General features: G+C 45.5%; 1 protein-coding gene across 1 annotated transcript; it reads left to right on the forward strand.

Annotated features, from left to right (window-relative positions):
- The first annotated feature begins 302 nt into the window (after positions 1-302).
- Positions 303-22,588, forward strand: PRKRIP1 (PRKR interacting protein 1). The gene is made up of 6 exons (XM_065893066.1): positions 303-461; positions 1,087-1,165; positions 1,965-2,065; positions 5,553-5,638; positions 6,953-7,020; positions 22,494-22,588. The coding sequence occupies exons 1-6, from the start codon at positions 336-338 to the stop codon at positions 22,586-22,588; spliced, it is 555 nt and encodes a 184-aa protein (XP_065749138.1). The 5' UTR covers positions 303-335.
- Positions 22,589-23,278: the final 690 nt, after the last annotated feature.

Raw genomic sequence — 23,278 nt, forward strand, 5'->3', positions numbered from 1 at the left:
GGATGCTAAGAGGTCGGGGTCGAGAGCTGGAGAGGTCGCCTGGGGTCGGAGAGGTCGCCTGGGGCCGGACCCTCCGGCACGCAGGGCCAACCTCTCCCCCAGGGACGTGGGCATTCGCTGCGCTGATTTGCTCAGAAACATGAAAAGAAATCAAGCAGCTTTAATCAAAATAACCCACCGGGGCTTCAAGCTCATGAATATACAGCATCCTGCTTCCGGCTGGCAACTCCGCTCCAGCCCCGCCCAGCTAGGAGACTGCGCTTGCGTCGCTGGCGCGCGGCTCTGTCGTCATACGCACGCGCGCAGCCACTCGCCAGGACAGCTGCGGAGCTCTCATGGCGAGCCCGGCAGCCTCCTCCGTGCGACCGCCGAGGCCCAAGAAAGAGCCGCAGGCGCTCGTCATCCCCAAGAATGCGGCGGAGGAGCAGAAGCTCAAGCTGGAACGGCTAATGAAGAACCCGGTGAGACGAGGCGCGCGCTGACGGCCCTTCCGAGTCCTACCCCCTTCCTTTCTGGAGTCTGTGGGCGCTAGCGGGCCCTCTTTCCGCGCTTCCGAACTCTGGAACTCAGTACCCGAACCCCAGGGTCAGACCTTAGGAAGGAGTAGGCGGCCCCGGAGATAGTGAGCTATTTTCTGCTCTCATGTTAGAGCCAAGCCTGGATGAGGGCGCTGCGAAGCGGCTTCTCGTGCTCTAAAACCCTTTAACTTTGTGAACAGAAGCCTTAGACTGGAAAGATATAATCCGTGGGTTAGCACAAGGGTTTTTCTTCTTCTAAACAGCACTAATTGTTAGAGAGGCATTGGCCAAGACACCTGGGGTTGGAGGTTTCCAGCCATAAACGATGAGTCGCGTTTCTGAGTTCTGCCCTGAAAAGTTGAGTAGCCCTGGCAAGGCTGTGGGCTCTGATAGGACCCAGAGTATACAGGATGAAGTAAAGGCAGAGGGAAGAAAACAAACTCAGCTTTGGGTCCAGGAAACAAAGCAGCCTTACTTCACTACTTCAGTTAAAGTTTTTTGGTTGAAAAAGATGTCACTTTGTCAGCCGGTTTATACGTACAAATGCTTTCGTGTTTAAATGTTGCAGGACAAAGCAGTTCCAATTCCAGAAAAAATGAGTGAATGGGCACCTCGACCTCCCCCAGAATTTGTCCGCGATGTAATGGGTAATGTCTTTTGGATGTGGGTGTGTGTTTAAATACAGTTTTTAAAGTGTAGGTATTAAAAACTCTGCAGTTAGCATTTGTTAATTACACCCCTGATAGGAAGAAAAAGAAGTTCACTTATCCAGTATTTTGCTCTTACAGTGAAGGGGTATTGCTTGTGGTTTGGCATTAGAGAACTTTCTTCTGCATTGTTTTTAATACCTTGTTTTTTCAAAATGGAAACAGTTTTTATTTTGTTGGGTTGTAAGTTAACTAACTATAAAGAGAATAAATAACAGGTGTAAAAAAATTAGAACCACCTGTTATCTGTCGTTCTATTTGTAACATTTTGATGTAGTCCTCCAAACCTCTTAATAGTCAAAACCACTCATGCTTAAGAAAAAATGTTTACAAAAATATGGTTGTTCTACACATACTATTTGATAACCTACTTTTTTTCACTTCATATATCATGGACATCTTTTCAACTAAGTAGAAAAGCATGTCAAATGTGAAATCATCTGGTGGGGGAGGGAAAGGTCACAGGCTGTCTTTTAGGTTTCTGGTCTCTGAACGATAGTCTGCTTGTCTTCCTAATACTGCGCTAGAGTGGAATTTTTGGTGACTTCACATTCAACATTCAGACAACAGATATTTACAATATACCAGCCAGTGTGGTAGCTTCTGGGGTACAATGGGGAATAGGGCAGGCTTGGTCCCTTCCATCACTTCTAGTACCTTTCTTTGGTCCCCTGTGATTAAGAGTAGACTGTGTTGGTAATTGGATATCATCAAAAGCTCTGGACTGTCCTGGCTTTAGGTTCAAGCGCTGGGGCTGGCAGTGGAGAGTTCCATGTATACAGGCATCTGCGCCGGAGAGAGTACCAGCGACAGGACTACATGGATGCCATGGCTGAGAAGGTTAGTGAGCCAGGACGCTGGCTGAACCCTTGGGTTTAGGCAGTGTGCACTTAAACCTTAGAAGAAAACACTTGTGGAAGAGTAGATACACCTGGTTGTGGCTTGTGTGAGGGCTGCCTTGTAAAGTCAGCAGGAGAAACAGATGTCAGGTAGAGTCCAGGGTACTTCTAGGTCAGATCCAGCATGGCAGGATGCTCACACTAGGAAATGAATGAGGGGAGGGAGTCTTCCAGGTGGTGGAGAGCCCAGCAGAGTCCCCCTTCTCCTCCAGGCCATTTGCCATGGAATAGAAGCAGGATCTCACACCACTTGAGTTATTATTTCTTTATAGTTTCTGTTTTTGGCTGAATGCCTGTAATTCCAGTTAGCTGTGTGTTTGGTGCTAGCAGTGGTGTGTTTTCCGGTGTTTTTGCCTCTTTGAGTTTTCTAGCTTTGAGACTGGCATTTCTTCATGACAGGTGTCAAATAATTATTGATTAAGAATGGAGAATTGCTGGCAGCTTCCTTCTGGTCTAGTGGTTAGGAATCGGTGCTTTCACTGCTTGGCCTGGGTTCAGTCCCTGGTCAGGGAACTGAGATCTTGCAAGCCATGCGGTGTGGCAAAAATAAATAAATAAAGATAAAAATTAAAATTTTAAAAAATTTTTTAAAGAATTGAGAATTGATTTTGAAATTGTACTGTAAGAACTGTTAAGCTCTCCATTGCTTGATGGGAAAGGCCAGAAACCTCTCTCCTATTGCTCTTAAGAAATATTCTTTTGGACATTTCACTTGTCTTCTTTCTGGAATTGAGTTTTGGAGTTATTTTATCCACTCCAAAAGTTTTGATTGATTTTTTTACTAGATTTAAATTGAATCTATAACTTAACTTGAATGAGAATGGATGTCTTAGGGTTTAGTCATCCCCTCTAAAACTTTGTCTTCTTTATTTGTCTAATCTTTTTGTATCAGTGATCATATATAGAGATTTTACATATGTCTCACCACGTTTTTTCAAAGATATTTTAAGTGTTTTGTTTGCAGTGGTGGTGAGTGGTCCCTTAAAAATTTATTTGAATGGCCAAAATTGAGTTTGAAAAATACCTGTATGATTTTTGAACAGAAGGGATCATTGCCATGGTGGTTTTCACCTGGTATTTGCTTGTCCTGCAGCCCTTACTCGGCCCCCAGGTGTCGGTGGTTCTTCTCCAGCTACTTCTCAATTCCAGTGAGGAGTTTCAGGTGACTTGTCACACAGCTATACCAGATCACTGAAGGATTTGCGCTGTTAGGAATAAACAGAACTCTGTATGTAGAAACTAACAGAAGCACTTTTTTATTCTTAAACTACTTTAGAGGGGAGGAAATAGAGCAGACAGTTGTCTCAAATGCCATCAGTTAGTCTGAAGCTTTTACGTATTGATTAACGACCCAGAGAAAATACAGAAAAATGTTTCACAAACCTTGAAACCACATAAATGCAAAGGTTTTATTTCACGTGGTGAAAGAGAGGCTCTGAGGTTAGAAGAAAAAAAGAAATGCAAGAGAATCCTTACCTTCCACAGCGACTGATAGGTTGTCACCACTGACAGAGCACATCTGACTCCTGCTTGAGCCCTTGCCGGGGTCAGCAGCCAGCAGGGGGCTCCGTCTTGGTCGCGCTTCAGACATTTCCAGCTCAGCTTCTAAACAGATCAGGGGCTTTTAGTTTGAAGTCATTGCTTTCTAGCTGAACTCTAATTAAAGCTGATTCCTTTCTTGGAAGGAGACCCTTCTTTTTAATTTCATAATTCTGCTCTCAGAGAGAGTTTCTGCATCCGTCTGAGCAGATCCACAGAGCCTGGCAGTGCAGACTAGCGGAGGTGTTGAAGCCACCTCTTTCTCCTCTGCTGGCTCCTTTTTTGCTCCATCAGCCTTTATGGCTGTAACTAGAAGAAATAGGGACGGCACTTGTTTTTCATCAGTAGATGTCTTTAGTTTACAAGATCTTTCCTGTAGGTTATTGCAGTTCATTAGTCTTCCTAAAGGCTCAGGGAAAGAGAAATTATTGTTTCCCCCATTTTATAGATGAGGAAGCTGAGGCTTAGAAACAGGGAGCTGCTAGGAAGAAATAACACAAGGGATGGATATATATATTTATTTGTATGTAAGTGCGTACTCACATATACGTATGTACACGTGTAGGTGTGTTTAGTAGCAGGTGATGGCAATGCATGTTATTCCGCCTTAGAATCGGTCATTTGATAACCGTAGCGAGTTAGGACTTGAAAATTCCATGGCCGCAGCCCTCTGGCCACTCCACCCAGTGAGCCCCCATCACTGTCTCTGAAGAAGCAACACTCCTGTGTGTCTCCTTACTGTCAGTACTCTACTGCATTTCTGACACTTCTGGGCACAGGATGTGTGGGGATTTTCCCCAAGCCAAGCCGTTCTGTGACACCAGGTGAGTATCCTACAATTCAACTCAATTGTGACCCTGTCTACGTGGAGATAGCGCCATATCTCGAAGGTTAAGACTCAGTCCTGCAAGACTGAGCCCCACCCCCAACTTCAGAGGCCAGCCACAAGTCCCCGTTGTCACCTGTGCTTCTGACCCACTGGCTATAAATCAGCGGTTTCCCATGATCCCCTCCTCAGTTTCAAGTAATTGGCTTAGAGGGGCTCACAGAAGTCAGGAAAACAGCTTACTAGTTTTCCGGTGTCGTATAAAAGGATATAACTCAGAACAGCTGCATGGAAGAAGGGATGCAGAGTTTCCGTTCCTTCTCCCAGCATCTCCAGTGTTCACCAACCCAGGAGCTATCCAAACGCAGACTTTTGGGGTTTTTGAAGGCTTCGTTATGTGGACATGATTAAATCGCTGACTGTTGGTGATTAGTTCAACCCTCAGCCCCTCTCCCCTCCCTGGAGGTCAAGGAGGTGGAGCAGGAAGTTCCCTTGGCAACCAGCCCCGTTCCTTAGGTGCTTTCCCAAAGTCACTCATAAACTCCTGTGCTTGAAAGGGGCTGGTTATGAATAACAAAAGATACCCATTTCATCTTTATTTCTGGAGTTATTTCAGGAACCGGGAACAAAACTAAATATTATAATAAAAGATCCCCCTGTGGCTCTCATATAGGAAATTTGTAAGAGTTTTAATGTGCCAAAAACAGTAGATGAAGACCAAATATGTATATATATTACAAGTCACAGTATCACGTTTTCCAAGGCCCTGGCGAAACAGAGCCAGTAGTGCTGCCTCTGCCTTCAGGGAATCCTCAGCGTTCTTCCTCCCATACTTTCTCTCTCTTACATTTACTTGTGCACGAACGGTATCTTAATGAACTGAGTTATTTCACCATCAGAGATCCATATCCATATCACCATCAGAGATGCCTCACCTGTGAGGCAACTCCTTTAAGTGGCCCTGGAGACCTGGATGTACCTGTAGCACCCCCAGTGGTGAGACTTCTAGAGTTTTCATACCCAGGCAGGCCAGAGTTTGTCTAACTGATGTGGTTTTTTGCAGCAAAAATTGGATGCAGAATTTCAGAAAAGACTGGAAAAGAATAAAATGGCTGCGGAGGAGCAGACTGCAAAGCGTCGGAAAAAGCGGTGAGGGCTTTGTGGCATCCCATAACTACTGAGACTTAGGGCGGGAAATGCAAAAGTAAATAGTTGGTGAACGAGTCCTTCTTGTAGTCAAGTTTACCCGTATGGCCTGTATAGGTCTTGGGTGTAAAGATCCACAGTGGGGACTTCCCTGGCGGTCCAGTGGTTAAGACTCCATGCTTCCAATGCAGGGGGCGCGGGTTTGATCCCTGGTCGGGGAGCTAAGAGCCCATGTGCTGTGTAGCGCAGGTAAAAAAAAATCCCACAGTGGAGCGCCCCCGTAGAGGAATGGCTTCCAGTAGCTGGGGAGAGACCAACTCACTCACTGCCCCTGCCCCCAGCTTGCTACGGATTCTCCAAAGCTTGCTGGTCAGCACTTTGGTGGTGAGCACATGGATTTCTGTGTCTCCTTCATGTCCGTATTTTTTTTTTTTTTTTTGCGGTACGCGGGCCTCTCACTGTCGTGGCCTCTCTCGTTGCGGAGCACAGGCTCCGGACGCGCAGGCTCAGTGGCCATGGCTCACGGGCCCAGCCACTCCGCGGCATGCGGGATCCTCCTGGACCGGGGCACGAACCCGTGCCGCCTGCATCGGCAGGCGGACTCCCAACCACTTGAGCTACCAGGGAAGCCCCATGTCGGTATTTTAACATCAGGTTTAATAAGTTGCTATGAGCAAACTTCCCGATTAGCTTCTCCCTTAAAGGAGGGTCGGTAACCTCCCTAAGTGACTACATGAGTATACAGACTGCACCCGTGCTTGTGTGTGTGTTGTTTTAATAAATGCTCCTTCAACTTTTAGAGAGCTGAGCAGGATTCTAAAAACAGTCCCTAGGGCTTTCCTGGTGGCACAGTGGTTGAGAGTCCACCTGCCGATGCAGGGGACACGGGTTCGTGCCCCGGTCTGGGAAGATCCCACATGCCGCAGAGCAACTAAGCCCGTGAGCCATGGCCGCTGAACCTGCGCATCTGGAGCCTGTGCTCCGCAACGGGAGAGGCCGCAACAGTGAGAGGCCCGCATACCGCAAAAAAGAAAGAAAAAAAAAACAGTCCCTAAATATCTCTGAATGAGAAAGTATCTCCAGTATTTCTGGATTGCGCTAATCACCTCAGGACTCCATAGAATCTGATCTTGATTCGTGAAGGAAACAGGTTGATAATGTTGATGGTGTTGGAGTAGCAGAGTCATGAGGAAGTATTTCTTTCATTTTATCGTAGTATTCGTGTAATTACTAAGTTGCTAAATGTTCTGTAAGTAGATGTTTATTTTCTAAAATATAAAGTAGGTAGTTAAGGAATTAATTATTTTGCATTTGCAGCCAGAAGTTAAAAGAGAAGAAATTATTGGCAAAGAAGATGAAACTTGAACAGAAGAAACAGAAAGAAGGTGAGTGGTACCCAGTTTTCTTTCGTGACCTTTCTTAGTGCTGATCATAGTGGTTGACCTGTCAAGAATGAGATTTAGAGTTTGGAGTAGGTTGGCTGGCCTCTGAAGAAATGAAGGCTTGTTTCTATTAGTTTTGACTCATTTAATTGCAAGTGTCAGGAAGCCAAGCTGGTTTAAGCAAAAAAGAAAGATACTGCCTCACGTTTAGTCCAGGACAGACCTCCTCTTGGGCCTGGCAGGTAAAGGAGCTCTGATGTTGGCATTCACTGTCTCCTTCTGTCCCCTGGCTCCCTGTCCTCAGGGAGGCTCGTTTCCTCCTTGTGGTGGTGAGGTACCAGTAGCTGCTCCGGGCCACACCCTGGCTCATTCTTGCCTAGTAGGAAAGACTGAGGGGGTGTCCCTAGCAAAAGAGTTTTTGTGTCTCTTTGGCTCTTATTGAGTCACTTGGCAAATCAGTTAAGAATGCTTTTGGCTACAAGAAATAGAAAACTAGCAGTAGTTAAGCAAAGAGGAATTATTTTTCTCACATAACAAGAAATCTGGTGGTAGGTGGCAGCCCAGTGTGGTTGAGTAGCTCAGCAGTGTCAGGCCCAGTACCCCTGCGGTTCTTTTGGCCTTTATCCTGTGGGCATGAGATGGCTGCTGCAGCTCCTGGCATCATACTTACGTTTAAAGCAGGAAGAAGAGGGGAAAGAAGTGGTACTTGTCTGTTGTGGTTTTTTTTTTTTAAACTGAAGAGCAAAATATCCCCCATCACGTATTACCTTGTATCTCATTGGTCAGTACTGGGTCACTTTGCCATCCCTTGCTGTCATCAGGCTAGATGAAAAGAAGACAGAATTGTCATGACTATCTTTAACGTATCGTGATCCATCACTGGATGCTGGGTACATTGTCACCCTAGACAGAATTGAGATTTGTTAGAAGGAGGAATAGGGGGTGAGTAATGTGTCAGCATCCCACAGTGCTGCCAGTCCTGCCCACTTCCGAACCCATCACAAGGCCAGTGGTGCCAGCCACTCCTTTGGGAACCCCTGGAACAATGACAACTGGTCACCACATCTCTGAATTGGTGGCTGTTCCCTGATTGACCAGACATGGTTCCTAATTGTGATTTTTGGTCTTAAGATAAAATCAGACCTGCACTGACATACGGAAATATGATTGGCCCCTTCCAGGACCAGTTTGCTTATGAGTTGTAAATGTACTGTGTGACACACTATATATGGTATGGTTTTAGCCTGTTCCCTACCATTTCCGAGAAGAAATTATTTTACAGTACCAAAATGTGATTGCTAGGACATCATCCGTCAAATAAGCCACCTCATCACATTCCCTGCCCTTCCCCCCCCCCCCGCCCCCGCACAGGAATGTGGAAGTACTTGGTCCAAGGGCAGGAGGATTGGGCACCCCACCAGTCTCATGTTCTGTTGAAGGAGGTACTGTGGCTTGGACCCCATTATATTGGGAAATAGAAAGGGCTCCTTGGCTGTTGGTAATTTGACCCTCCCTGCCCAGGGTTTGTTGTTTTTGCTGCTTGTTGTCTTTGTTGCTGTTTATGTGTTTGGTGACTTTCCTGAACTAACTCTGTACAGCTTATATTCTTTGTTGTGTGTGGCAGCTGAAGTCTTTGCTTGGTTAGCTTAGTGGCCAGCCGAAGATCAGAGATTTCCTGAAATGCTTTGAACCAGTAAGTCTCCTGATCTTTGCCAGGGGGCTTTCTGTGTGTGGTGGAGCATGCCTTCACCATTCTGGCAGGCGGTTTACAGTTTTGCCTTAGCCTTCACTTCCTTCTTGCACAGAGCCTCAAGGTTAGCCAGAGGTGAGATTAGGGCCATCACTTGTCTGTCTTAGACATGTGCACAGCTCTTCACATGCCTGTGGCCTTCTAGATTACCAGCTTTTCCTCTTAAACTGTTGGTCAGTTTCTTGTCTGCTTCCACCGTTATCACTGCCTCAGGCAGCTGTGATGTTAAACAGTTGCCACTGATTGTTTTTGACAAATACCTTGAGGAAAAGTCTGTTCTCACTGAGTCAGGTTGAATAAAGACAAGACAAGCCTTGCCAGTGGAAGTTTCCAGAGAGCTGCCAGACAGGTCAAATAGGGACAGTGCTCTGGGTGTGGGACTTCTGAGGAACTCCCAGGGCAGTTTACTTCCTCCAGTGGCTGCTAGGCTGCTGGTTTTCACAGCTACTGGGAGTAGGAGGCTATTGATTGGGAGGCTACCTTGGATCTGCGGAGAGGGAGTAGGAAATAGGGCAAAATTTTTTTTTTAAACAAATTTATTTTATTTATTTATTTTTGCTGTATTGGGTCTTCGTTGCTGTGCGCAGGCTTTCTCTAGTTGTGGCAGGCGGAGGCCGCTCTTCATCACGGTGCACGGGCCTCTCACTATCACGGCCTCTCTTGTTGCGGAGCACAGGCTCCAGACGCGCAGGCTCAGCAGTTGTGGCTCACGGGCCTAGTTGCTCCGCGGCATGTGGGATCTTCCCAGACCAGGGCTCGAACCCGTGTCCCCTGCATTGGCAGGCAGATTCTCAACCACTGCGCCACCAGGGAAGCCCCGGGGATTTATTTATTTATTTCAATCTTTTTTTGTCTCTGTTGTTCATATTGGATAAGTCCTATTGATCTGACTTTGAGCTGTGTCTTCCCTGTGTCATCTCCATTCTGCTTATCGATTCTATCCAGTGAATTATGTTTTTCAGAAAAGTTTTTCAATTTCCATTCGATTCTTCTTTATACCTTCTATTTCTTTGCTGCAGTCTTCTATCTTTCCATTTGTTTCAAGAGTCTTCACTCTTACTTCCTGGAAAAATATTTAAATAGCTACTTTCAAGTATTTGGTACTTCCAGATCTGGGGCATCTTGACACTGGCATTTGTTGATTGTCTCTCCCCACGCAAGCTGCGATTTCCCTGATTCGTCGCATGCCGAGTAACTGTCTGTGGATCCGGGACATTTTGAATATTATATCGTGAGGCTCTGGTCTTGCTGATATTTGTTTTAGCAGACAGTCAGCCTGGTTGTGTTCGGAGCACAGGTTCTGACCAGCCTTCTGTAGATTGTGGTTCCTGTGTCAGTTTGGCTTTTAACGCTTTTGCTGTGCTCTCAGCTGTGTCCTGTGTGTGCCACCCAGTGGCCAGTCAGGGTTTAGTTCTTTGAGTTCGGTTCTCAAAGTATTTGGCATGACGATTAGGGCCAGATCCATGCATGTGCTGTCAGGGCGGGCCCAGGAGTTTACAAACAACTTTATGATGTCTCTTCTAATCCTCTCTCCATGATCTCCCCTGTAGGTTCTGGTTTCTTGGGGCTCCCCTTTTCAGACCTCCAGCCAGAAAGCTGGGGCTTGGGACTTTCCTGGCGGTCCAGTGGTTAAGACTCCAAGCTCCCAATGCAGGGGGCCTGGGTTCAATCCCTCGTCAGGAAACTGGATCCCACATGCCGCAACTTAAAAAAAAGATCCTGTATGGGGACTTCCCTGGTGGTCCAGTGGCTAAGACTCCAAGCTCCCAATGCAGGGGGCCCGGGTTTGATCCCTGGTCAGGAAACTAGATCCCACATGCCACAACTAAGACCTGGCGCAGCCAAATAAATAAATAAATATTTAAGAAAGAAAAGAAAGTTGGGGCTTTAGTTACCTACTCTGCCACATACTTTGTACAGCTGCCCCTGCATCCAGGGCTGAGTGGTGGGAGGACAGAGAAGAAAAGCAACAGAGTTTGCCCAGCCATCTTAGGACCACAGCTCCTCTGATCAGAGAGGAAGGTTCCCCTCCTTCAAAGCTTTTGCACATGCAAGCCCCTGTTGCACCGCAGTCGCTGTGGCCATCCTGACACTGGCAGGATTGCCTGGAGCTACGGTGTGAGAGAATGGAGAGAAAAGAAGAAACACAAGAATTTCCCTTCCTCTGAGCATTAGGAGTCCGCTTTCTTACTCCTTGAATCAGAAGTAGAAGGTTTCTCTTGGAACTGTGTCTGTGCCCATTTTCCACTTCTGCGTATGGGATCGCCTTGAGTCCAGGCTGGGGGATACTGGAGGAAAGAAAAAAGCAGGAGACACAATATTGTTCCAGTGGTACTTTGTATTCTGGTCTTTTTCCCCAGTCTGTGTGCTTTTCAGAGTCCGTGCATTCTGTCCAGGTTCTGTAGCTGTGTTCAGTGGAGAAACGGGGTCAAACGTGCTTGCTCTGTCTTACCTGGAACCCACCCTCTATTTGGTTTTTTGAATCCAATTACAGGACTTGATATTTAGCTCTTGTGCATTTCAGCTTGGTGTTATTGGCTCCGTTGATTCAGGTTTCCAAAATCCTTTTGAATTCTGATTCTCGAATTAAGCATGTTACCATGTCAGGGGCAGGTTTGATAAACATACCTCCTTTTGTCATTGGTAAAAATGCTGAGCCAGACAGGGCCAGGGCCAGAGCCTTCCAGCATCCACTAGCGAGCTCCATCTAGGCCAACATGGACCTGTTCACTAAAACTCTGGGTGGAGTTACTCTCCAGCTAAGAATCAGCTAGACTCACTCTTCTTTCCTCTTTCACAGAGGTGTCATTCTAAACTAAGATAGTTTTAGGTCAGGGAGTAAGTACAGTAGGCATAGATTCTGGGCTCAGCTCTCACTCTGGCTCACCCTGACCTTAGCACCTCCTGTTTGAGCAGATGTTTTTTTTTAAATTTTAGTCTGTAAAATGATAAACTCTTTCTAGATCTAAAATTCCACAGCTTGATAACTTTTCCAAACGCCTTGCTGTAATGAAGATATAGCATATTTGAGCAGCAAGAGGGGCGGTTCCCTCACCAGTAAATCTAAGAACCCTTTCAGAACAAGAAACAGGTTAGTTTGCTCTGAGTTTGTACTTAAATGAACCTGTAGTGGGTCTTTGGAATCACTTAATAACTTTTTAGTAATCAGTTCTAGAATTGAAGGAGACAGGAGGCAACATCCCAGAGCTGAGGTTTCTTTTTTTTTTCTTTTAATATTTATTTATTTATTTGGTTGAGCTGGGTCTTTTGGTTGCGCTGGGTCTTTTGGTTGCGGCAGGCAGGCTCCTTAGTTGCGGCCTGCATGTGGGATCTAGTTCCCTGACCAGGGATCAAACCCAGGCCCCCTGCAACTGGGAGCACAGAGTCTTAACCACTGCGCCACCAGGGAAGTCCCCAGAGCTGAGGTTTCTTAAATCCCCCTTTTCTAGCCCCTTTTACACATTAGATGCATGTGATCGTGCAGTTTTCGGTCACTTTTCTTTAATTTGCCCAAAGCTATGAAGAGTATATGAGATGGTAGATTTCATCCAGAACCTCTAACCTGTTTAAAACGGCCTTGTGCCCTCTCACTGGGTCTCCCCCATCCTGAGCTTCAGTTCTATCAGAAAGATAGGTGTTTGTGCCCATGTTGCATCATAGTGGCACAGCGTTTTTTCAAACTGAGGGATGTGATCCTTTATTCACTGGGTCATGAGATCAGCTTAGAGGTTACAGATGTTGGTTTTTTCATGGTTTTTTCAAACAAAAATAAAATAGACTAGAAAATATCAGAATGCATCACACCCTGAATAACTGTTTTGTGAAATTTTCTTTCAGTTTCTATGTGGGCTGTGGGCTGCAGTCAAACAGATTTGAAAATCATTGTTATGATTCATGAGCCCTGCTCTTCTACTTGTGAAGTTAGCACCTGTACCTATTAAAAAAATGATTAGTAATAATACATGGTTGTATATGCTTCGCACCAAATGAGCTGGATAGAGAGTGCTGTAGGAATAACTTCATAAGGATGCTTTGTGTGCCTTTTACCTCACCCTGTCAGTTTCCTTCCTTATTTTTCATTTGGTGAAAGGGAAAGTAGGTTTTCTAGGTGGTTGAAGTGAACAGAAATTTAATGTGGTGATAATCAGTTGTGCTACAAGGTGGCTTCTGTGCACTTCTGGGTTCTTGAGGGACTTGGAGATAAATTACTCGAGCTTTTTGGCTCTTCTCCTATAAGGTGGTAAGGGGCAGCTGGCTAGGAGTTCCGTTCTGTTGCTGGAGAGGAAATAGCCCCACTTATTGTCCGTGCTGGTCCAGCAGTTCAGTGAGGACGCCCTGCAGTGTGGGACTTGTCTGAATGATACCACAGGATGGTGTTAAGCCAGTTTGGATTATTGTGACACCTCGAACTCCTAAAATGATGTATTCTGATACCAGTGTTACTTATCCTGACACAGGCTCACCTCCAGAGAAACCCAGGGTGACCTTAAGGTGATTTGTTACTAAGTACGTCAAGGGCAGTTTCTTGACAGTGGCGGGGAGGAGAGAAATAGGTGAGGGAGATTGAGGTACAGACTTTCAGTTACAAAATAAATGAGTCAGGGCTTCCCTGGTGGCGCAGTGGTTGAGAGTCCGCCTGCCGATGCAGGGGACGTGGGTTCGCGCCCCGGTCCGGGAAGATCCCACATACCGCGGAGCGGCTGGGCCCGTGAGCCATGGCCGCTGAGCTTGCGCGTCCGGAGCCTGTGCTCCGCAACGGGAGACGCCACAACAGTGAGAGGCCCGCGTACCGCAAAAAATAAAAAAATAAATAAAAAATGAGTCACAGCTATGAAATGTGTAAGTGTGGGGAATATTGTCAGTAACTGTGTAATATCTTTGTATGGTGTCATATGACAACTAGATTTATCGTGGTGATCGTTTTGAAATGTATAGAAATATTGAATCACTGTGTTGTGTACCAGGAACTAATATAGTGTTGTAGGTCGATTATACTTCAAAAACAAGCAAACAAACACTCATAGGAAAAGAGATCAGATTTGTGGCTACAGAGGTGGGTGAATGGAGGAAGGGGAATTAGATGAAGGTAGTCAAAAGGTACAAACTTCTGGTTACAAGATAAATAAGTACCGGAGATGTAATGTACAACATGATAAAGATAATTAATACTGCTGTACATCATGAATGAAAGTTAAGAGGCTTCTCATCAAAAGCAAGAATTTTTTTTCTGTTTCTTTAATGCTGTATGTATATGAGATGATGAATGTTCACTAAACCTGTTGCAATTATTTCAGAACTGTGGGTGGGGGGAAGCAGTTTCTCAGCCTCAGCACTGTTGACACTTTGGGCCAGATAATTCTTTGTTGTAAGGGACTATGTCCTGTTCATTGTAGGATGTTTAAGGGCATCATGGCTTCTACCCACTAGATGCCAGCAGCACCCACCCTCCCCTCAGTTATTGACAATCAAAAATGTCTCCAGACATTGCCAAGTGTTCCCTCGTGGGGGAGGGGGGCAAAATTGTCCCTAGCTAATAAAATTCATATCTCAGCTGGTATCTGGTGTTTGAAAGGCACTCAATTTATGTGGGGTTTTTTAAATTTATTTATTTATTTATTTATTTATGGCTGCACTGGGTCTTTGTTGCTGCACTCAGGATTTCTCTAGTTGCGGCGAGTGGGGGCTACTGTTCATTGCGGTGCACAGGCTTCTTTTTGTGGTGGCTTCTCTTGTGGAGCACGGGCTCTAGGCACGCGGGCTTCAGTAGTTGTGGCATGCAGGCTCAGTATCTGTGGCTCGCGGGCTCTAGAGCACAGGCTCAGTAGTTGTGGTGCACGTGCCCCGCTGCTCCGCGGCATATGGGATCTTCCCAGACCAGGGCTCGAACCCGTGTCCCCTGCACTGGCAGGCGGATTCTTAACCACTGTGCCACCAGGGAAGCCCCTCAATTTATGTTTTGGATTGAACTATTTGTTTCAGTGCCAAAACTCTTATACATATTATGTTGGAAAACTATCCATAGCCTTTGTGTCTTTTGAGAATAAAGGTAATATATGATCATTTTAGAAATTTTTAGAATATGCAGAAAATAAAGTCAAAAATAAAAATTATCCACAACTATTACTAAAATTAATCACTTTAACATTTTCATGTTTTTATTTCAATTTTAATATTTATTATATAAACCTATTTATATAATTATCATATTTACAGTTGTCCTTTTTCATATAACACTGTATCACAAATATTTTCCCATGTCCTTGCAATTCCATAGTACAAAAGGATTTATTTTCCCTAGTGTATTCATTCATCTGTTTGTTTATTTGTTTTTGCTTTGTTTGTTTTTTATTTTTTTGTCTGAGTTAAGTCTCATTTGCAGCATGCGGGATCTTTCACTGTGGTGTGGGCTCTTCATTGTGGCGCGAAGGCTTCTCTAGTTGTGGCGTGTAGGTCTTCTCTTCTGTAGTTGTGCACAGGCTCCAGGATGCACGGACTCTGCAGTTGTGGCACGTGGGCACGAGAGCATATGGGCTCTGTAGTTTGTGGCACGCAGGCTCTCTAGTTGAGACACGTGAACTCAATAGTTGCGATGTGCAGGCTTAACTGCCCCACGGCATATAGGAACCTAGTTTCCTGACCAGGGATCGAACCCACATCCCCTGCATTGGAGGGCAGCTTCTTTACCACTGGACCACCAGGGAAGTCCCCATTCATCTGGTTTTTTTTTTTTTTAAAGTTAACATCAGTTTCAATTACACTCAGTGGCATTTTACCTAGTATTCCTATAGTCTAAATAAAATCTCAGATTCTTAGATTTTACAATTTTATGTAAACAATAGCATAAGAGTAATGGAAAAAGCTCAAATATTATCATCCTCATAGATCACCTTTCTTTCTGTCCATTTTCTTTTAATCTCTCCATATGCACATGTGATTTGTATGTAATGACAATTGTGTATGAACAGTTTCCCCTTTGCTTGTTTTTATTTAACATTATAAGCATTTCTGGTCCTTCATAATTTTTTCAGTGACTGATAATATCCAGCAATTGACATGCCATGATACACCTAACATTTTCCCTTTTGTTAGACATTAGATTGATTCCAGTTTTTCTCTTTAGAAGATATTTTAGTGAATTTATGCACCTGTCTCCCTTCCCCCTTTCTGGGTCATTTCCTTTGAGATAAATGTCCAGCAGTGGGAATAATTAGATCACAGAGTATAAAAAGAGTTCATGGCCCTTGAAATGTATTGCCAGTTTCTTTCCAAAGGAGTAGTGGCAGATTCTTGCCAAAGGAGTAGTACCAGTTTTTACTGCCATCAGTAGTGTGCAATGGTGTACACTTTTACCATATCCTTGCCGTATTCCTCCACATGGGTAAGAATGATTTCAGAGGAAGTCAAGGTCGCATTGAGGATTTAGTAAAAAACCTTACAAAAATATAGATCCAGGGGACTTCCCTGGTGGTCCAGTGGGTAAGACTCCGTGCTCCCAATGCGGGGACCCAGGTTCGATCCCTGGTCGGGGAACTAGATCCCACATGCATGCCACAGCTAAGAAGTCCGCATGTTGCAACTAAGACCCGGCACAGCCAGTCAGTCAGTATATATCTATATCTCCAGATGTGTCAGGACTATGGTAGCAGCCTCCACTCTCTTCCCACCCCACCTCTGACGCCGCCCACCTTGAACAGCCTCCAAAGCTCTTTTTAAAACAGAGGTTGGATTGTCATTCGTTCTTCTGCTTGTACAATAACAATACTTAGCATTTATTGAACATGTATTGTGTAGCCCCAGTTCTGAGGTGCTTTGCACGTATTAACTAACATAATCCTCACAGCGGCCCTGTGAGATAGGCAGTGACATTATCCCCATTTTACAGTTGACCTTAGGGACCAAGTGGTAATGGCACCCGTAGAGCTAGCGGGAGTGAGTGACAGGCCGGGATTTGATCCCAGATAATGTGTCTCCACGGGCCTTGTGCTTACCTGCGAGGTGATCCTTCTTGAAACCTAGCCAGTAGCTCCTGCATTCCTGCCCTTTCTGGTCTCTCCACCATTTTGTTCTGGCCACTCCCTTCCACGTGTCCTCTACTCTCCCCAAGCTTAACACCTCTGTTCTCCCACCTCTCCTCCTGCTCAGGCCTCTGAGCTCTTTTCATTTTCATGCTACCCGACTCCCCATCTGCTTGGAAAACTTCTCATCTTGCACCCTCCTCTCTTTGCAAAGCCTTTTCTAACCTCCCTCCCCACCCAGCCTCCACCTTGCTCCACAGGGTTTTGCACATATTTGGTTACAGAATCTGCTGAATCATATAACGTGCTTATCTATTCAGTTCCATGAGGGTAGGCAGTGTCTTTTTTTTTTTAAATAAACTGTGTTATAGAATGATTTTAGATTTACAGAAATATTACGAAGATAGTATAGTACAAAGAATTCCCATATACCCAGTTTCCTCTGTTGTTAACATTTTAAGTTAATGTGGTTCATTTGTCACAACTAATGAACCAATGTTGATACATGGAGCAGCTAAAGTCCATACTTTATTTATATTTCCTTAATTTTTAATTAATGCCTTTTTCTTGCCGCAGAATCCCATGTAGGATATCACATTACATTTAGTCATCATGTAGCCTTAGGCTCCTGTTAGCTCTGACAGTTTCTCAGACTTTGTTTTGATGACCTTGAGAGTTTTGAGGGTCAGATGTTCTGTAGAATGTCCCTCAGTTGGGATTTGTCTGACGTTTTTCTCATGAGTTATTTATTTTTGGGAGGAAGACCACAGAGATAAAGTACCATTCTTATGTCAGAGCTGGGTGCTTGTCAGGATGGCTTGTCACAGTTGATGTTGCCCTTGACCACCTGCTCAGGCAGTGCTCTTCAGGGTTCTCTGTGTAAAGTGACTCTTTTCTTCCCCTCACCACGCTGTACTCTAGAAAGAATTCACTATGCGTAGCCCATACTTAAGGAGTGGCAGGTTATACAGCCCCTCCATGAGGGCGGAGTAGCTACATAAGCTATTGTTTTGCATGGATTTATCTTCTCCCTCATTTCTTTGTATCAGTATGGACTCTGGGCTATTTATTTTATATTTTAGGTTTAATCCAGTACTACTTCATTTTCTTGCCCAAACTCTTGCAGCTTTGGCCATTGGGAGCTCTTTCTGGCCCGTGTCCCTTTTACATACTCCCATTATTGGTGGAGTTTTGAGGGGTTTTGTTTTGTTTTTAACAGCACTTCCTTAGTTTCTGGTACTACAAGATAGTCCAGACTTGTCTTGTGTATTTCCTGTCCCTAACCTAGAATCAGCTTTTCTCTGAGTCCTATTTCTTTTCACTGGAGAATGAAATGATTTTGTTGAATTACCAAATGACTTGAATGTGAAGCAGATTCCTAGGTTTCTCCTCTTTGAGAGAGATACTTCCAGGCCCCAACACCCTGTCTCCGACACACGGGAAACAATTGTGTTTACTGTTAATTGAGGTATTACATTTTCAGGAGCTTTTCAGTCACAAGGAGTGCTTTGAGTCGTCCTCTGTCAATCAGCACTTCAGGCATCGGGAACACCCCATTCCATAAACATCCAGGTTAATGAGTATTTTACTGGGTTTTTTTTTTTCCGCTATTACAAAAGTTTATTTAATGATAAAATGTACACAAGCCAGTTTTTATCATAGTACAATGTGGAGGGGCCATGTGGAAGCAGTTGATTTCTCTGGTGAACACAGCCATTGTTCATACTGGTTCCACGATGATACTGTTTCCTCGTATTACCACCACTCCAGTATTCTGTTGCCCACTAGTTGCCATCTCCACACATTCGTCTATCACAAGATTCATAAAGGGATCAGAGCCCCACAGTATTCCTTGGACGTGTCTGCCACCACTTAATTTTAGTGATAACTTCTCCACAAATTTCTTCCACTTAGGAGGGGGAGCCTTGCTCTTGATGTCTACTCGGTGAGCTCAAAGATGTCTCCTGTTTTACTGTCTCTTTAAGATCAGAATGAAAGATCAAAGCCTATGCTCTTGTCCTGCTGTGTTCAGATTTCTATGGATATGGCGGGTGGTTCTTAGAGAGGCTTCAGGCTGACCAAGTATGACTAAGTTGTGGAACAAAACAAGTACTCAGCAGTTTCAGCCTTGGAGCCCAGGTTCTAGAGCAGAGCTCCCCCTCTGGTATATGGGGAATGGACTACAACATGGCAGAGACCCTGCTCCCCTTGCCTTCAGGGTGGAGACTGAGTGCCCATGGCCTTGGACCGTTGCCCCACATGCCATAGAAATACTGTCCTTTTCCATGAGTGCCATGACATGAGAGCACTTAGGGAGTTCTGCCCTATGTTTTTGATCCATCTATAGTTTTTCACTCAGTCTCTGCATAGCATTTCCTCCCTCCCTTCCCTCCCTCTCTTCCTTTCTTTCTCTTTTCTTTCTTCCCCTCCTTTTATTTAAATTTTGGTAAAATACACATGACACGGAATTCACCGTCTTAACCATTTAAGGCGCAGTTCAGTGGCACTAAATACAAATTGTGCAGCCGTCGTCGTCATCTGTTCCCGTAACGTCATCGTCATCACCGTCATCGTCATCTATTCCCGTAACGTCGTCGTCATCTATTCCCGTAACGTCATCGTCATCACCGTCGTCGTCATCTGTTCCCGTAACGTCGTCGTCATCACCGTCGTCGTCATCTATTCCCGTAACGTCATCGTCATCTGTTCCCGTAACGTCATCGTCATCTGTTCCCGTAACGTCATCGTCATCTATTCCCGTAACGTCATCACCGTCATCGTCATCTATTCCCGTAACGTCATCGTCATCACCGTCATCATCGTCATCTATTCCCGTAACGCCGTCATCACCGTCATCCTCATCTATTCCCATAACGTCATCGTCATCACCGTCATCGTCAGTCATCTATTCCCGTAACGCCGTCATCGTCATCTGTTCCCGTAACGTCATCGTCATCACCGTCATCGTCATCTATTCCCGTAACGTCATCGTCATCACCGTCATCGTCATCTATTCCCGTAACGTCATCGTCATCACCGTCATCGTCAGTCATCTATTCCCGTAACGCCGTCATCGTCATCACCGTCATCGTCATCTATTCCCGTAGCGCCGTCATCGTCATCACCGTTATCATCGTCATCTATTCCTGTAGCGCCGTCATCGTCATCACCGTCATCATCATCTATTCCCGTAGCGCCATCATCGTCATCGTCATCACCGTTATCATCGTCATCTATTCCTGTAGCGCCGTCATCGTCATCACTGTCATCGTCATCTATTCCCGTAACGTCATCGTCATCACCGTCATCGTCATCTATTCCCGTAACGCCGTCATCGTCATCACCGTTATCGTCATCTATTCCCGTAGCGCCATCATCGTCATCTATTCCCGTAGCGCCGTCATCGTCATCACCGTTATCATCGTCATCTATTCCCGTAACGCCGTCATCGTCATCACCGTCATCGTCATCTATTCCCGTAACGCCGTCATCATCACCATTATCATCGTCATCTATTCCCATAACGCCGTCATCGTCATCACCGTTATCATCGTCATCTATTCCCATAACGCCGTCATCGTCATCACCGTTATCATCGTCATCTATTCCCGTAACGCCTTCCATCTTGTAAAACAAAAACTATATCTTTTAAACAACAACTCCCCATCTCCTGCTCCTCCCAGCACCAGCAACCACCCCTTCTCCTTTGTCTCTGAATTTGGGTACTCTAAGTACCTCCTATAAGAGAGCTCATATAGTATTTGTCATTCTGTGACTGGCCTGTCTCACTCAGCATAATGTTCTCAGGGTTCATCCACGTTGTAGCCTGTGTCAGAATTTTTTTCCTTTTAAAGGCTGAATCATTGCAGTGTATGAATAGACCACATTTTCCTTATCCACTCAGTAGGCTCACCTCATCCCTGTTTTCACCTCATTTTTTTTTATTTTATATTGGAGTATAGTTGATTTACAACGGTGTGTTACTTTCAGGTGTACAGCAAAGTGATTCAGTTATACATGTATCTATTCTTTTTCAGATTCTTTTCCCATATTGGTTATTACAGAGGATTGAGTAAGGTTCCCTGTGCTATATAGTAGGTTCTTGTTGGTTATCTGTTTTATATATAGTAGTGTGTATACGTTAATCCCAGGCTCCTAATTTATCCCTCCCCCCTTCCCTTTTGGTAACCGTAAGTTTGTTTTTGAAGTCTGTTTTGTAAATAAGTTCATTTGTATCATATTTTTTAAATTCCACATATAAGTAATATCATATAGTATTTGTCTGTCTGACTTCACTTAGTATGATAATCTCTAGGTCCATCCATGTTGCTGTAGATGGCATTATTTCATTCTTTTCTATGGCTGTCATGCCATTTTTCTTTTGCCTCCGTTTCCTTATGCATTTCTGTGGGCAAGGTACCAGAGGCTTGAAAGTCAGTCCAGGTTTGAATCCTCGGTCCTGGTTTTACTGATTATGAGACCTTGGTTAACAAATTACTTAACCTCTCTGAGCTTTATTCCTCATCTGTAAAATGGATATAGAGGAGTGTTACTTATCTCATAGACTGTTGTTTAGAGTTAAGACGGTACGTATATGCAAAGACAATAAGCACAGTACCTGGCACATAATAGGTGTTCAACAAATCTTAGCTACTAAAACGTGCACATAATAGGTGTTCAACAAATCTTAGCTACTAAAACGTGCTCCTCATTTGTACTTTCAAAATTTCTCGTTCTTTTTGGCATGAGGTTAAGATGGAGGAAAGCCCTAAATAATTAAATCATAGAGATGATGTCAACCCCTTGCCATGAGTGCTCTTTAGTGCCCCATTCTAGGGTACGCAGGTGACTGCTGTGCCCTGGGCACCCCCAGGCCTTGAAGCTCTTCGGCCCTGTGACAACAGCAGTAGCAAAGCTCTGGGTGCCTGTGGGCCCTGGGGTGCTGGAGTGAGTTTCTGCATGTCTGCAGGAGGAGGCCCACGGTGCCTGCAAGTGGCCTCCTGGCGTGGACGGGGAGCTGGAGGACTGGTGTGGGCTCTGGCTCGTCCCAGCTCTCGCCTGCTGCCCTGCTCCCGAGAAGAGGGGAGGAGGAGTTGGGAACAAGTAGTCTTTGTGCTCAGCTCTTAGCCAGCTCACCTGCACTGAGGGTAGACTGGCAGACCGCCAGGGAAGGCACTGGGACTCAGAGCTGCACGGGGAGTGTCAGAGAGGCTTTCTGTGTCTGTGGGAAGAGCCGGGGAGCTGACATATCTGTTGTAGGCAGAGCCCTCTGCTACAAGGCTTTTGAGACTCCTTTTGCAGACTGGGGTGAGAGCTGGAGACATCAGGAGTTTGTCAGCCTAGCACTAAATGTTAAAGGGCTGCTGTGGACGTCGCCCTGCCAAGGTGACAGACTTTAGTGGGGATCATATAAAAAGCAGTGAGGCCTGATTTACGGGGCATCAGGATCTCATGTGTGCTGGACCTTTTCATAAGGATGAGGCCCACCCTCCAGCAGTGGTAGGTCAGTTCTATGACTGGCCCTTTATACCCGGGAGTGGCAATGGGGCCTGATGGACATGAAGACCTCTCTGGCTCCTCCTTGTACAGTCCAGGAACAGCTAGTTCCTGGGTTTTCCTCAGCAGTCCTTCCTTGGAGTACCCCTTGATTTGCTAATCAGGGGATACTCAAAGATTTGTACCTCTCTAATCCAAATGTCGTATGATTACAGGATCCAGTCAGTCCCAGGAGCAGTCATCCAGTGGCTCTGAGGCGGCATCTGGAACAGAGGAGGAGGACGAGCCCAGTTTCATCATGGGGCGATGACGAGGTTGGCCACGGCAGCTGTCTGGAGCCTGGCCCGCTCTGTGACCGGGACCCCAGAAAATCCTCCACAGGCCTCAAGGGGAAGGGAGCAATCTCTGTTTCAGCTCAGTTTCCCTCCCAACGCCTCACTGGATAGAAGCAAGTAGAAGTCCACCCTAAGGGCTCACAGCCCCCGTGTTGGCAGGACTGGGCCTGTGGGAGAGAGGACTGTCTCCTGGAAACTCGAGGGCACTGCCAGGCAGGGTTCGTTAATGTTCTCGCTGCAAGGGGGGAAATGTATGACCTGGTGCCTGCTCTCACATAATTGGACACTGATGAGTTTGGGGCTGGTTTCTGTGAAGTGAATGTTCATTTAGTAAAGAACAGAAAAACTCCAGGTTTTATTCTGACCTGTGAATGTTAATTACAGAAACTGTAGAGAAGGCTGTGAAACGACATGAGAGGGATGGGGCCTGTTCCCAGACTCGTTGAAGGAAATGGCCTTGGCCGTGGAGCCAGCTCACTGCAGGGCACGTGACCTCCATTTCCTTCAACGGAGAGTGCAGACTGCACCCCAGAACACGTGCTCCCTCCCAGCACACATGTGCAGAGGGAGATGTGGGACTTAACTGAGGCTGAGCCAGAAGAGAGGACCTTAACGTGTGAGAGGAGCTTTGGAAAAACAACTGGTGAGTAGAAAATAAGCAGGTA

Source organism: Phocoena phocoena, chromosome 15, assembly GCF_963924675.1.
Source record: "Phocoena phocoena chromosome 15, mPhoPho1.1, whole genome shotgun sequence".
Classification (NCBI taxonomy): Eukaryota; Metazoa; Chordata; class Mammalia; order Artiodactyla; family Phocoenidae; genus Phocoena; species Phocoena phocoena.